General features: G+C 40.9%; 1 protein-coding gene across 2 annotated transcripts in view; it reads right to left on the bottom strand.

The window, feature by feature from the left end:
- Positions 1-12,809, bottom strand: part of ANK2 (ankyrin 2) — a 273,565-nt gene that overhangs the window by 225,297 nt on the left and 35,459 nt on the right. Inside the window, exon 2 of one of the 2 annotated variants that reach the window (XM_064711448.1) lies at positions 7,174-7,232. The exons of the other annotated variant lie outside the window; for it this stretch is intronic. Within the exon in view, the coding sequence (XP_064567518.1) occupies positions 7,174-7,194 (21 nt within the window). The 5' untranslated portion in view covers positions 7,195-7,232. The remainder of the gene's footprint in view (positions 1-7,173; positions 7,233-12,809) is intronic. 2 annotated transcript variants of the gene reach the window in all.

The raw sequence follows: 12,809 nt of genomic DNA, 5'->3' as shown, positions 1-12,809 counted from the left end.
CAGCATTCAACAACATTGAAAGAGGATTGAGAATGAAGCGTTACATAATATTTTGGCCACCATAGAGCTCAATATTCAGCCAGAAAAATTGGTGTAGAGTTATGAGAAGATATGGAGCAAGTGACAGCTCCCAGCTAACTTTTTTAACAGGAGGATATAAATAAACATTATTAATCTTTGTCTTAACAGGAGGATCCTCCCCTCCTCCCCTGCAAACACCCCCAGTGTTCTGCTGGACAGTGCAGGCCTTCCTTGGGAAGTCTCTGTTCTGTTTCTGATACATTTTAGAATATGTGTCCAACCTTGACTATTATTTATAGAGGATCCCACAACACTCTCTTGCTTCAGTATTTTTCAAATTCTTGAGCAAAATTCAGGTTTTCCAGCTGCTAATACATTTCAGCTTTTGGAAGACTAGTGGATCAGTCCAGAAACCATGAACTGCTGTTCTTGAACAGTTATTAAATATGGATCCCCAGCAGCCCCTTCCACTGCACTTTGCCTCACATTTACCCCCAAGAAAGTCCTCAGTCAGAAGGTGCAGCTGAAGGCTCTCTGAAATTCCATAACCACCAACCTCAGCTTTAAGCATTCCAAAGGCCCTGCTGAGCAGTTCTGATTTCAGTCCACAATTTGCATTTGATTAAAAATCTCTTCTACAACAAACTGCAAACAGACTCTTTAGAGTCTGTACCAAATGCTCATCTAAAAAATGGCTGTTTATGTCTAAGGAGAAAAAGCTAAATGTAGCAGAAAGTGTCTACTATCTACCCATGCAGGGTTTTATCCAAGGACCATGAGTTTTTAACTCAGCTACATCAGCTGACTCCCCTCAGAGAATTTCTTAGTTCATTAACATTTGCTAATCTCAAATCATGAATATGGACTTTGTTTTATTTAACATACGCTTACACACTCTACACCCACTCACATGCAGATATACTTATACACACACGCACACACTGATATTTTCTTTTCATTAGAAATGTTTGGGGAGAATACTGATTGCACAGCTTTGATACACGCAGCTTCCTCCCTATCATTTTGTGACCATTTCAGTTAACATAATTACCATTACAGCAGATCCTAATTTGTTCTCATGGCTACAAATTCATGAGACAAACTGCTGTGATGCTACAGCCTGATCAAAACAAGAGCAGGCAGCAAAGCAGCCCAGCTTCCACCAGCTTCTTCAGCTGAAAGGCTCAAGCACAGAAAGGAAATCAAATTCCCTTCCTCTACCTTTGGGTTCCCACCTCTGCAGCCATGCAGGGCTTTTACTAGAGGTGTTACAGACATTGATGGCTGTGACAACTACAGAGCAGGTTTACACTGTTTTTTAAATATATACAATACACACTAGCCCTTCTCCTCCTTCCCAGAGAAACTGGGACAATGGATTTGGTGGGGGAGTACACAAAAGGCTTACCTGGACAGTTCATGAAAAGCTTTGCATTCCTAACCTAAAGTATAACTGGAGGGAAGATTTTGGTTCACTTTTAATAGAAAAATTTGGGGTATTACAATGTTTTAATTATTATTTCATGCCATTGCAGAATAACATAAAGAAGCAAATGATTTATGAGAACAGATGTATTAACTACATGCCACTGATACTGTAGGAAGGAAAAAAACCCAGGCCTATCCATTACAGCAAAAAGAGTGATGAGATTGACCTCATTTGCCCTCAATGGTGTCTGTGGAAAACTTTCTACCATTAACACTTGTATTCAACACAAATCTCACTTCCAATGGATTTCCCATTGACTCCTGAAACGGAGCCAACGAAACTAATCTTCAGAGAGAGCAGAGCACGCATGAAACACTCAGACTGCCACAAGATTAGATGTACATTTTTACGAGGCATTTAAAGACTTAAGAGTGAAAATTCTGCCGTGCACAAACACACTTAGAAGCAGGCACAGGCTCAAAAGGATGACATTTGACACTCCCAAATCTTTGGTGCTGTTTGAAACCCTGGCAAGGATGTGTACCTTGGCCCATCTTCAACCTCTACCTGTGCCAGAAATAGCACTGGAACACGGATGGAGAAAAGCAAAAGCAACAATATTTTGCATTGTGTCTTATCTGAGATTGTCTGAAACATTAAAATCAGGAGAATATCTTTAAAAGCAGCTCTGCAAAGTGGCCAGGCCTCCATTTTCATCTCTTCTGGCACAATAAAGAAACTGCAAATGCTGCATCAGAATGAAATGTTTTCTCAACAAATGTTTATAAACAGAATGTAAGAAATTTGTCAGGCTGATAAAAAACTACCCATTCTCTCACTGGAAAAACAAAGTCCTTTTGTCTGCCATGCTTGTGGTAAAAGAAAACAAATAAGATTTTGGCAGAAAGGCTAATATAGACTAAAAAAATTTGGCAGCCAACCTGTTGCTCTTTGCAGTCAATGCTTCACATGTCAGGTTTTACTTTTTTTCTGGAAAATAGGCTGTGGGAAAGCTCAGGACCATGTGAGACACTCTGTCAGGATTAAGACTCTGGACTCTTTTTTTAAACAAAGTCACCTTGGGAGATTTTAGCCTATTTTAAGTGACTTCTTCCTTCTACTTTCACGCCCAGAGAAAAGGAAAAATCCCAATCAGAAAAGAACAAGCCACCAAAGAGCCACATACAATCTGCTTCTTAAACCGTGACTGCTCTGAGCAAAAGCTGCTTTCCACCCTCATTTCCTTCCCAGGCACTAAAGTGGAAGTAGTTTTCAAGCCTGGCTACACAAGCCCGAGGAGCAGCGAGCTCTGAGTCAGCGAGCGGTGTTCAGCCCTCGGCTCCTTCTGGCACTGCTCTAGCTGCACACTGGTGCTGGACACTGGAATTACCCTCCTGCCTTCACGGCCCATTAGCTTCAATTGCTGCTGGAGCAGAGGCATCCTCAGCTGGATTCAGCTCAGCTGCTAATTGTCCCAGCATCTGAGCTCATTCCATGGGAAAATCAATAGCAAACCTGAAATTGTTTCAGGTCTTCATAGAGACTCTGGAATTTCTCCCATTTTGTACTCACAGACATGAAGAAGGCAAAAAGAAAATAATCCTGATTCCTCTCTGCTCATTTTGGTTGCCATAAAAATAAAGCTTTTCCTCATTTTTTGTAGTGCAGGGGAGATCATGATGCATTAAATTCATCACTGAGAAAATCATGGAGCCCCTTACAAAGAAATACTGAGAGGCAAAAAGCAGTGCAAACGTACCACGCACCATTCCACTCTTGTTTTGAGGGAACAGCCTAAAGTCAAAGGGTAATTTATTCATTATGCCCATTTAAATTTTCATGTCCTCTTAAGCTGCCAACAAAAACACCACTTAATGTGAAATGCAATCCTGCTTTTTTTTCCAGATGTAGATATCTGTTCCTTAGAAAAGCCAAACAGGCAGACAAGAGCCACAACTATAAATGATTATATATCTAGAGAGAACTTAAAAATATGTTTGCACATACAAGCATTTCTGACATTTCACATAAGGATGCAGCTTCACTTTTAATATGCAGAAAGAAAAAAATCTTTTTGTGCTGCATCTATTTTTGTAAAGCAGAAAAATATTATAAAGCTGCAACATAAGAGCCTTCTAACAGTTCTTAAATTTCCATTGTTCACTGGAAAAATAAAAATCTTAATACAAACACACGTCCTCCACTTGCAGCCTTTTTCACTACTATGACAAAGGAGTTACCTGAAGGAAAAAATGCCACTACCAGAGTGTGGAACACAATCAAACAGCCAATGACTCAGAATCAGTTTGGGTTAAACAACAACTCAGGCTCAAGAATATTTGGTAAGCAGATCAACTCTTCAGTGTCTGGAAAAACAAGTTTCCTTTCTTGGGACAACTTCTTTACCTACACGTCACCACTACCTGTCCTTACAAAAATAAAATCACTTTTCAGATGCTTACTGGCATCAATATGAGTAGTATACTCGCAAGCTATAGAATGTGTCAGATGTTTCAAAAACCAAAAAGTCACAGCAAACACAATCTAAATCATAAGACACAATAAATATCTCCCAGTCAGCAGATCTATCAGATCTTGCCAGTCAGTTACTATTCACAGAGATTTTGCTTCTCCAGTACTAAAAATTATATTAAGAGACCCCCAGCAAGTTCTCTGGTGAAGTTGGATGTTAAACCCCCCAACCCAGTCACCTCAGCTTTCCCAGGAAAAAATACTGCTTCTCTTCACATTTTATCAGGGGCTGAGCAATCCCCCAGTTCAGGATCACCACTAAAAAAAAAGTGGTTCTTTACAGAGGAGCCAGAGGCAAAAAAGTAAAGGATGGATGACACCTGTCCTGCTGCCCAGCTCCATGGAAAGCTGGGGAGACCAGGTGCCAAAAATGCGCAAGTGTCTTTCATCAAAAGTTTGCAGAATAAAAGACAAAGCAGCATTTCCCTGCTGCATAGCATAGCACTTGTTACCCACCAAAGACAAATAAACACATTTTCATCTGGGATATAAAAACAGATACACGCACAGAGAAGTTTGATTAACAGCTCCTTAGTACACTGGAAAAAAGAGAACACCTACCTCTTGAGAAATCCATGTGGACACGGTCCATGTTTCCACTGGTACCTCCATGATCATGCAGGCTACAAACTGTGATGTTAAAGGCAAGGCACGATTCCTAGAGAACCTGGAAGCTTAGAAGATTCTGACCTACCTTTGTGAATCCCTGACCCTAGCATGTTGTTTGGCCTTTTCTGAATTAACTGACAACATGACACCGAGATGGTAAAATCCTTTATTGACAGCTCACACTCACACATATGGCTCAACAGACTAAAATGTAATGTACCAACTAAAAACAGAGAAACAAAAATGAATCTATACTTCAAGAATCAATATTGCTCGAGATAGCGATGAGGTAGCCCACAGAGCAATGCCTGGTTTACTGAGATGACCTCTGAAAACTTACCAAGGCATAATATCCATATTCCCATGAAAAAAATAAAGGAATTTTGGATTCCTCAGCAGCAGAGTCTCTGCTGCCTTCTGATAGAAGGTAGATAATTACAGCAGCTACTGATGGTCATTTAAGAGAGACAGGACACGACATGTTTCCAAGAGAAAGCTTCTAGTTATGTTTCAGAGACCTGATAAGATGTCAAATGTAATAAACTAAATTGCCTGAAACAAATCACTCTCATTTCATCTTCTCATACCATTATATCTGTTTCCCCACAATGTATCCTAGTGTAGCCCATGGGACATAAATGTAGCCAGGACCAACTTGAACTTATTTTACACTTGGCAAATACATGAGGCACTTAGTAAGCCTTGCACCAGATCTGATACTGTTGCTTGCTCTATACAACTAGTGCACAAGTAGTTACTGCTGATTTTATATAAATTTTTATCAGTTCCAAGTAACCAGGGGTTCTTGGTGCTCAGAACACCATGTGCAGAAAGCAATGACTGTACTGCACTGTGAGCTTCTCCTTCATTCCCAAATTTCTGCAAGGTTTGCCTCCCCTTCATAACTGAAGGGTTTTTTGAAAGTCTGGCTCCTCAAAAAAAAAAAAAAAAACAAAAAAAAACAAACACCACAAAAAAAAAAACACCAGAGTGGCCAGAAGCAGCAGCATTTTGTTTTAACATCAGCCAAGAACTTTCTCTTTTCAAAGGCTAAAATGATGTTTTGGAACTCTCTGGGGAATAGAAAAGACCTTTTAGTTCCCACAAAGGCACTTATTCACTGATAAAAAGCAGAACTTGTACACATTGATATATCTGTGCTTCTGTTCACAAAGACCTGTGAGACAGTATAACTGCAGCAAGCTTCAGGAAAGAAACAAATTTATTTAGTTTCTTGCTCGGCTGCAACACGTTTGTACCCCATCTTTCAAAATACTTCTTATTTAAAATGCAAATCAGAATAATTTAGTGCAGTCAAAGTTTGAGTTGGACACATTTGCTCTTAAACCAAAATTTTCCCTAACTCAGGTCACTAACTCAGCTACAGGTGAGCCTTTGTTTCTCCATGACGTTTCTTTGTCAAATAAATTCCAGAGCAGACAAAGGAAAATCAGGAAGAAAAGCAGAGAAAGATAAAGTAGTTCCATGCAGCCAACAGCGAAAAGTCTATAAAAGGCAAAACCAGCATTTTTCAGCCAAAAATCTTGTCAGAGAATACTTAATTTTTGCGTCCAATATAGTCTGGGATTTTTAACTCAAAATTGATGGAAGGAGAACAGATAACAATCCATTAGACTCCATAATCTTTTCAGAAGCAGGAAATTCAGGGATAAATCTCCGTTCTGCCTCACTGAAATCAGAACTTGAATCTGTCCCCAGACATTTCCTAATCAATAGGTCTACTTTCCTCTTGGCACCCTTTTGTCAAAAAGATTAAGTATAACTTTCACTCTAATGGAAATAATTAGGAAACACTGACATTTTTGTAAGCCAGAATCCACTTCCTTTCACCTCTGTGAGTATTCTTCCAAAGAGCTTTGTGTTACCATCCCTAATTGGAATTAACAGGAATTGCTCTCTGTAACCATGGCTCTCCCATCAACCTCCATCCTCCTGAGGGATTTCACAGAGAGCAACATGACAACAAGCATTCCACAGAATTATAATCAATTATCAGCCATGTGAAAAAATCATCAGCAGGAGAGTCACTGCAAATTAAATAGAGCTGGGTTTTCTTTGGTGCTTCTGTGGGGGTGGCACCAGCAGAAACTCCAGCATTTTGTTGACAGCATATTTACAGATGTAGATTATTTCCCAATGCAAGATAAGGCTTCACATACCTCCATATCCATCTGGCTGCCAAGCAAGGAGCTGTTTAGGGATCAAATCCAGGTTTTGCTTCCTTACAGTTACTTAGTGCTATCATGTCTAAGAAATCAGATGCAATGCATCTATCACTTTATAATCAGCATGTAAAGCAGACTTTCCAGTGATCACAAGTGCAAAAAGAGATTTCAAGAATGACAAATATTTCATTCATCATCACCATCCCATTATTATTATTACTACTTTTATAGCAAGTAAAATAATTTCAGTCAATTATCTGGACCCAGGTTCATTAATTCCTCTGCCAAGACAGTCTCAACAGAGCAAAAGAAAAAAAAAAAAGGAGGAAAATACTCATAAAACATGTACTCAGATTAATTATTTGCACATTTCTTATTGAATCTAAATGGAAATACCTTTTGCAACATGCTGGCCATTTAAATGTCAATTCTTCATGTCCCCTTCGGTTACTTACCTAAAAAAAAGGCAACAGGAAAAAAATACATTAATTTTCCATGTTCTCAGATGTAACATGAATATACATCTTCCTCTCCACTGCTCCCCAGTAAATTTTCAGTGCTTATAACTTAGGTAAGACAATTAGGATAATGGGTTTTGGTTGTTTTATTAGTTTAGATGACATGTTCCCACTTGGCCTCAGCTAAGCACCCCGTAATTGAATTCAAGATCTTTTTTCTTATTATTGCTTTTTTCCTCCATCGTACATGATTTCTAAATAAAAGCTATTTGATGCCCTCAACAATTTGATTTTCATATTGTGTGCATTTACTCTGGAAAAATTCATAATTGCAGTCACAATAATGAAAACATAAAACATTCAACAGAAGAACCCAAATGCAGTCTTCAGTACAGACATTTGTGCAACTTCTTAGCAGCTACTGCCAAAACATATTTTGGGCAGACAGACCCCAGGACAGCACACCCTGGACAGTGCTATATCCCAAACCATAACAGAAGTGCATCTTCCAGCTGGGAACAGCAAGGCCAACATGGGCACAGCAGGCTCACCATTCACTTGCACAGAAACATGGGGTTTACACCATTAGACACTGCATCTCTTTTCTCTAAAATCTTTCCAAACCTGAAAAAACAGGCAGGTGTGAGTTCAGAACTTGCTAGAGAGGTCCTGTCCTCTCCTTTTCACTCCCAAGCTCCTGCCTAGGACCTGAGCAGATGGAGAAACCTGTGGCTCAGCCTGGCAGCAGGAGCCTGCAGGCTCCTCGAGCACGCAGAGCCCAGTCTGGGTGGCAGCACTGCCCTCGCCCATAGCCCACAGATAATACTCCAGATAATTGTAACAGTTTACAATACATCCTATAAATCGTATGACAGACTGAAATGGTCCTCAGCTACCAAAACTATATCCTAAAAGAGAAAAAAAACATTTCACATTTCATCCACAGCAACACTTTTGCCATATGCAAGTTTTTTAGATGCTTTCTTAACCAATGCAAGTTGAAAATTATAAAAATGCAGGTAAAACTTGTAACAATCAAATATCTTTCATATTCAGTGAAGAACTCATGGGAATTTCTTTAAACTCCTTATTTTCCAGCATTAAGCTTGCCCAGGCTTTCTGATGAATTTCAGATGGAAATATCACTTATTCCCATAATGTGCTCACACTGAACAGAGTGTACAGGCTCAACATTCTCTCTGCCTGCATGCAACTAACCTTATTTTAGACTGAATTTTAAATCCCTGCCAAATTCAGACATCTCCTGAACAAGTTCTGCTGCTTCTGCCTTCTGTCAGCCTACTCTGTGATGCCTCTGAATAAATGTTTGTTTTCTTCAACCTGGCAGATCTCTTATTATCCTCCTCTTTCAAAGCAGCACAATTTGCTCCTCTAGTCCCTATGCAAGTGCAAGTTTAGCCTTTTTCAAGGGCAGCCTATGTTCCAGCTACAGTTCAGAGCTCTCCAGGATATGAACCCATTTCAGAATACATAACACCATTGTGCTTCAGCTACAGGAGTTACTAAGCTGGGTTTAACATGTGCTACTATAGATTCTTGTCCTTAAAATGACAACTCAAGGTATAATTGCCATCTGACTAGAATTATCTGATGAGTCATGCCAGTTGTCAGGTTTGGTTCATTTTCCTCCCTTTCTCTTTTAAGGGGAAGCATAACTTTCATGGTTAAAGAGAAAAATTGATTCTGTTGATCATAGGCACTCCCATGGCTAGTTTTCCTACAGCAGTTTGTAATGATTATCCACATACCCCTTCCACAGGGAATTCTGAGTTATAATCAACACTTGACTGACTTTTTTTCAGTGCCTGCTTTGGAATTTTAAAAGTTGTGAGGGTCCACAACAAGTGCATGTTAAACTTCAAGTGCTACATTTAAAACTTAGTTTTGAGGGAAAATACCTTTGTGCTTTGCCATTTGGCAAGAGTTACACTGAGCCATTTGCCTGGGGCTTTTAGAAAGGACAAAATGAAGACCAGCTCCCCTTGGCATTCCTTAAGATCAACCAGCAGGAACACCCATCCTTCTGCCGGCCTTTGCCAATCTAGATGGGATCACAGCCTTCCACTCAACTGACATGTATGTTTCTCTTTCATCAGTGAAAACAATGACGAGACAGACTTCAAAAGAGGTGACTCATTGGCAGATAATGAATCCCATTCCATTTCTCCCACATAACAGCCTTCATTTTGTGCAACCCAAGGCATCTCAGGCTGTATGGAGTCAGGAACCACAAAGAAAAAGCTGTTCAAACTTCATTTGGCATCCCAAACAATTCCTTCCAGAAATACCCAGTAGCAGGTGCCATACCACCACCTTTATCCATGCTTATCCTCCAGTTTTAGAGGGGGACAAAGATGCAATAGTTACTGTCAATCAGGGAGCAAATCTGTCTGACATTTAAACATCAAGCTTCCCGTGAAATAGGATTAGCACTAATGGATGAAGCTGTCTCCCGTCTGCCTAACAAAAAAAATGATCCTGCAAACTGACCAGAATTGTATTAACAACCAGTTACAGATATAAATATAGCTAGGAGACTGAAATCATATTTTTCCTGCTGCTGCAGAAGACTTGAAATGAAAATAGTTCCATCCAAATCAATATACAGCCATCTGCTCTGCAAAACGCTGACAAATCTCCTTCCTTCAGGATCTGCGTCCCCCAAATTAGATGAAGAAGTTGCCTTGTCTTCACAGTGCTCATTCCAAGAGTCAGCAGGGGCTGGTCAAGTTCTGCTGTCTTCCACTGATGCCTGATAAGTGCTTTGGCTCATCCCACATCCACCAAATAACTGCTTTCTTTGATTTCCATGCCAGGCCCTTGCATCTGCTTAGGGAGCCTCATGCAAGAAGCCAACACTGTGGTTTGCTTTTCAAAAGTCACTTCAAAAAGCCATTAACCCAGAGCAGGCTGAACGCCAAACCAACAGCCTACCAGAAGAGAGAGTAATTTTATTTAGAGACTGAATGGATGGTCCTTGGTGGAGCTGTATGGAGAACTTTTCTTATCGGCATCAGATGCATAGGAGTAGGGGTGCATTAGCTGACAGAACCTTTGCTTCATATTTCCAGACAAAGCCATAGCCAGGGAGATTTAACTGAGCACAGCTCAGTTTTTAAAGCATTTGCAGTGGTTGAAATCCACACCTGGTTACCACTTCTAACATAGAAAGTAAAATATTAAATCCTGCAGAGCAGTAAACATGGACTATAAATCTCCATTTGTATCCTGAGACCATTATACATTACCTAAAACTTAAACAAAATTAATGTATTTTTGTGCTCAAGCACTTGCAAACCAGCTGCCCCTGCATCCTGCTCTTCAAGAGCTGCACAGTGAGCTCCTGATCTGCAGCAAATGGTCTGGGCACACTGGCCGTGCACCGATTCCCTGGGGTCAAGGAGAAGGAACAAAGCTGCCTTTGTGCACATTCCCCGGATGGCAGCGAGAGCTCGGTCACAGATGCAATACCAGCAGGGACAGTGCCAGTCCCAGTGTGCCCAGCCACTACAGCACTGACCCTTCACTGTGACAGGCTAAGTCCAAAGTGCATCTCGAGATTATCAGTTTAAAACGTCCTCCCAAAAACTGCTCACATCTAACTGGAGTTTTAACATTTCAGAGCCCACTTCTGCAAACTCTTTGAAGCCATCAGGGCTATTTGTAAGACTAGCAACTCTGTCAAAACAGTAATTTATTCTCTCTTCCTCCTAAGCCTAAGGACCCCTAAAGAGATTTTAATAGGTTTTGAACAGTTTAAATCCACTGTGCTCCTGCAGCTGTTCTATGTTAACAGCAAATTCATGGTCTTGCAAATGCCAGTTAAATCTTGAGGGTGCAGTGGCAACTCAATATACCTTTTTATACATATGCACACTACCTACATAAAGCTATAATGCAGTATTTTGTATCGGCTTCATTTACTGCCATTACAGCAATCTTCTTAAAAGCACTAAAGTGCAAGACTAATATCTGAATCCAAGCTACCTCTGAAGTCAATCTAGGCATTCACAGCAAAGTAATCTATTTAATCCTTTAGGGAGAGCGAGATAGCTAATAAGTAATGGAAATAGAACCAAAGGGAGATCTCCACAAAGCTACCTAGTCATGGAAGATGGGGCAGTAAAAATGTGTAATAGCAAAAAACTCCATCTGCCTTGCTGCCCTGCTGCAGCCCTGATCCCTCCTGCAGGCTGGCTTCCAGGCTGAGGGGGAAGCAGCAGCTGGCTGTCGGGTCACAACACAAATCCCACACAGAGAGGATCCAGCAACAGGTAGTGCAACACAGCTTTTCTTTGCCTGCGATACAGAGTGCAGACTCTGGCCTGTGATACTCAACAAGAGAGAAAGGAGAGACAAAGGGATTGAGGGAACAATCAATCAATCAGACACCCCTCACTTCCCTGAGCAAGTTCAGAGACTACAGACACTCATTAATGGCTAGTAATTAGATAATTGTCCTCCAGAAATACACGGAGAGCATTTCAAACAACTCCTAACAGCCATGACTGCTAACTCAATTCCCAGTTATTGATTAAGTAGTTTATAGCACTTATGAGTTTTGACACATTTTCTGAGACACCCAAGCGCTTCCTTGCTCCGTGACCCAAGAAGATCTTGTTACTGTCTCTCCCAGGACAGGCGACCTCTGCTCACCGTGCTCCCAGCATCACAAGGGACAGGGTGACAGCACGGCTTACCGTGACATTCACCGGGTGCCAAGCTGCTTCCGACGTCAATAGATGGGCTGGACACTGAGCTGAAGGACTCACGGCTGGAGCCCCAACTTGCAAGATGAAATTATCTCAGCAGTCATAACTCCTTGGCGTCCTTCCTATTTTTCGTGCTACGTGTTCAAGAGGTTTTAGCTAACAGTCTTTTACTTAATTAAAATTAAGATACTGATCTAATTTTTTTTAAAAGAAAGCAGATTGTAAATGTGGCTCGGGGGGAAAAAAATTTGTCTTCATTACTGAGCCTTGCTAGACTTGCAAGTTCCTTCCTGGCCTGTGACAAGAGATTTTAGGAGAGCAGGGAGGGATGGCACCTCACAAAGCAGAGGGGGTGATAGCAGAAACAACTTTTTTATTTCATTTACATTATTCCCCCAAAACTGGTAGTTCTAACAATTCCTGAACAGCTGTAGCTCAAAATAAATGGAATGGAAAGTCACAAAGCTGAGAAGGAATGCCAGCCATTAAGATGCCCTTGCTATATTAAGGACCAAAGAGGACTTGTAGTGCCCTTTTAGCTGACAGGCCTAAGCTTTTCACTCCTCTCACCAGTTACTGAGCCATTAATGTGTTATAAAAATACATCCCTGGGGAAGGCTCCACACCACAGTTGGAGGATGAAGCCACTTCGGATGAACATTTCCCTGTTCAGTATGAAAAGCCTGATGAAGGAGAGCTCCCTTACAGTCTGGGGAGGTGTAAAGGGTGAGGGCCATAGTGCAGAAGCACTGATGGCAATTGGAAGCAAACTTCAGACTGGTGGCCACAACTCAAAGATGGGGCTGCTCCCTTTCCACTTTCCAGACATAAAACATCTGAA

Source organism: Zonotrichia leucophrys, chromosome 4, assembly GCF_028769735.1.
Source record: "Zonotrichia leucophrys gambelii isolate GWCS_2022_RI chromosome 4, RI_Zleu_2.0, whole genome shotgun sequence".
Classification (NCBI taxonomy): domain Eukaryota; kingdom Metazoa; phylum Chordata; class Aves; order Passeriformes; family Passerellidae; genus Zonotrichia; species Zonotrichia leucophrys.
This window is presented reverse-complemented; position numbering and strand designations above follow the sequence as displayed.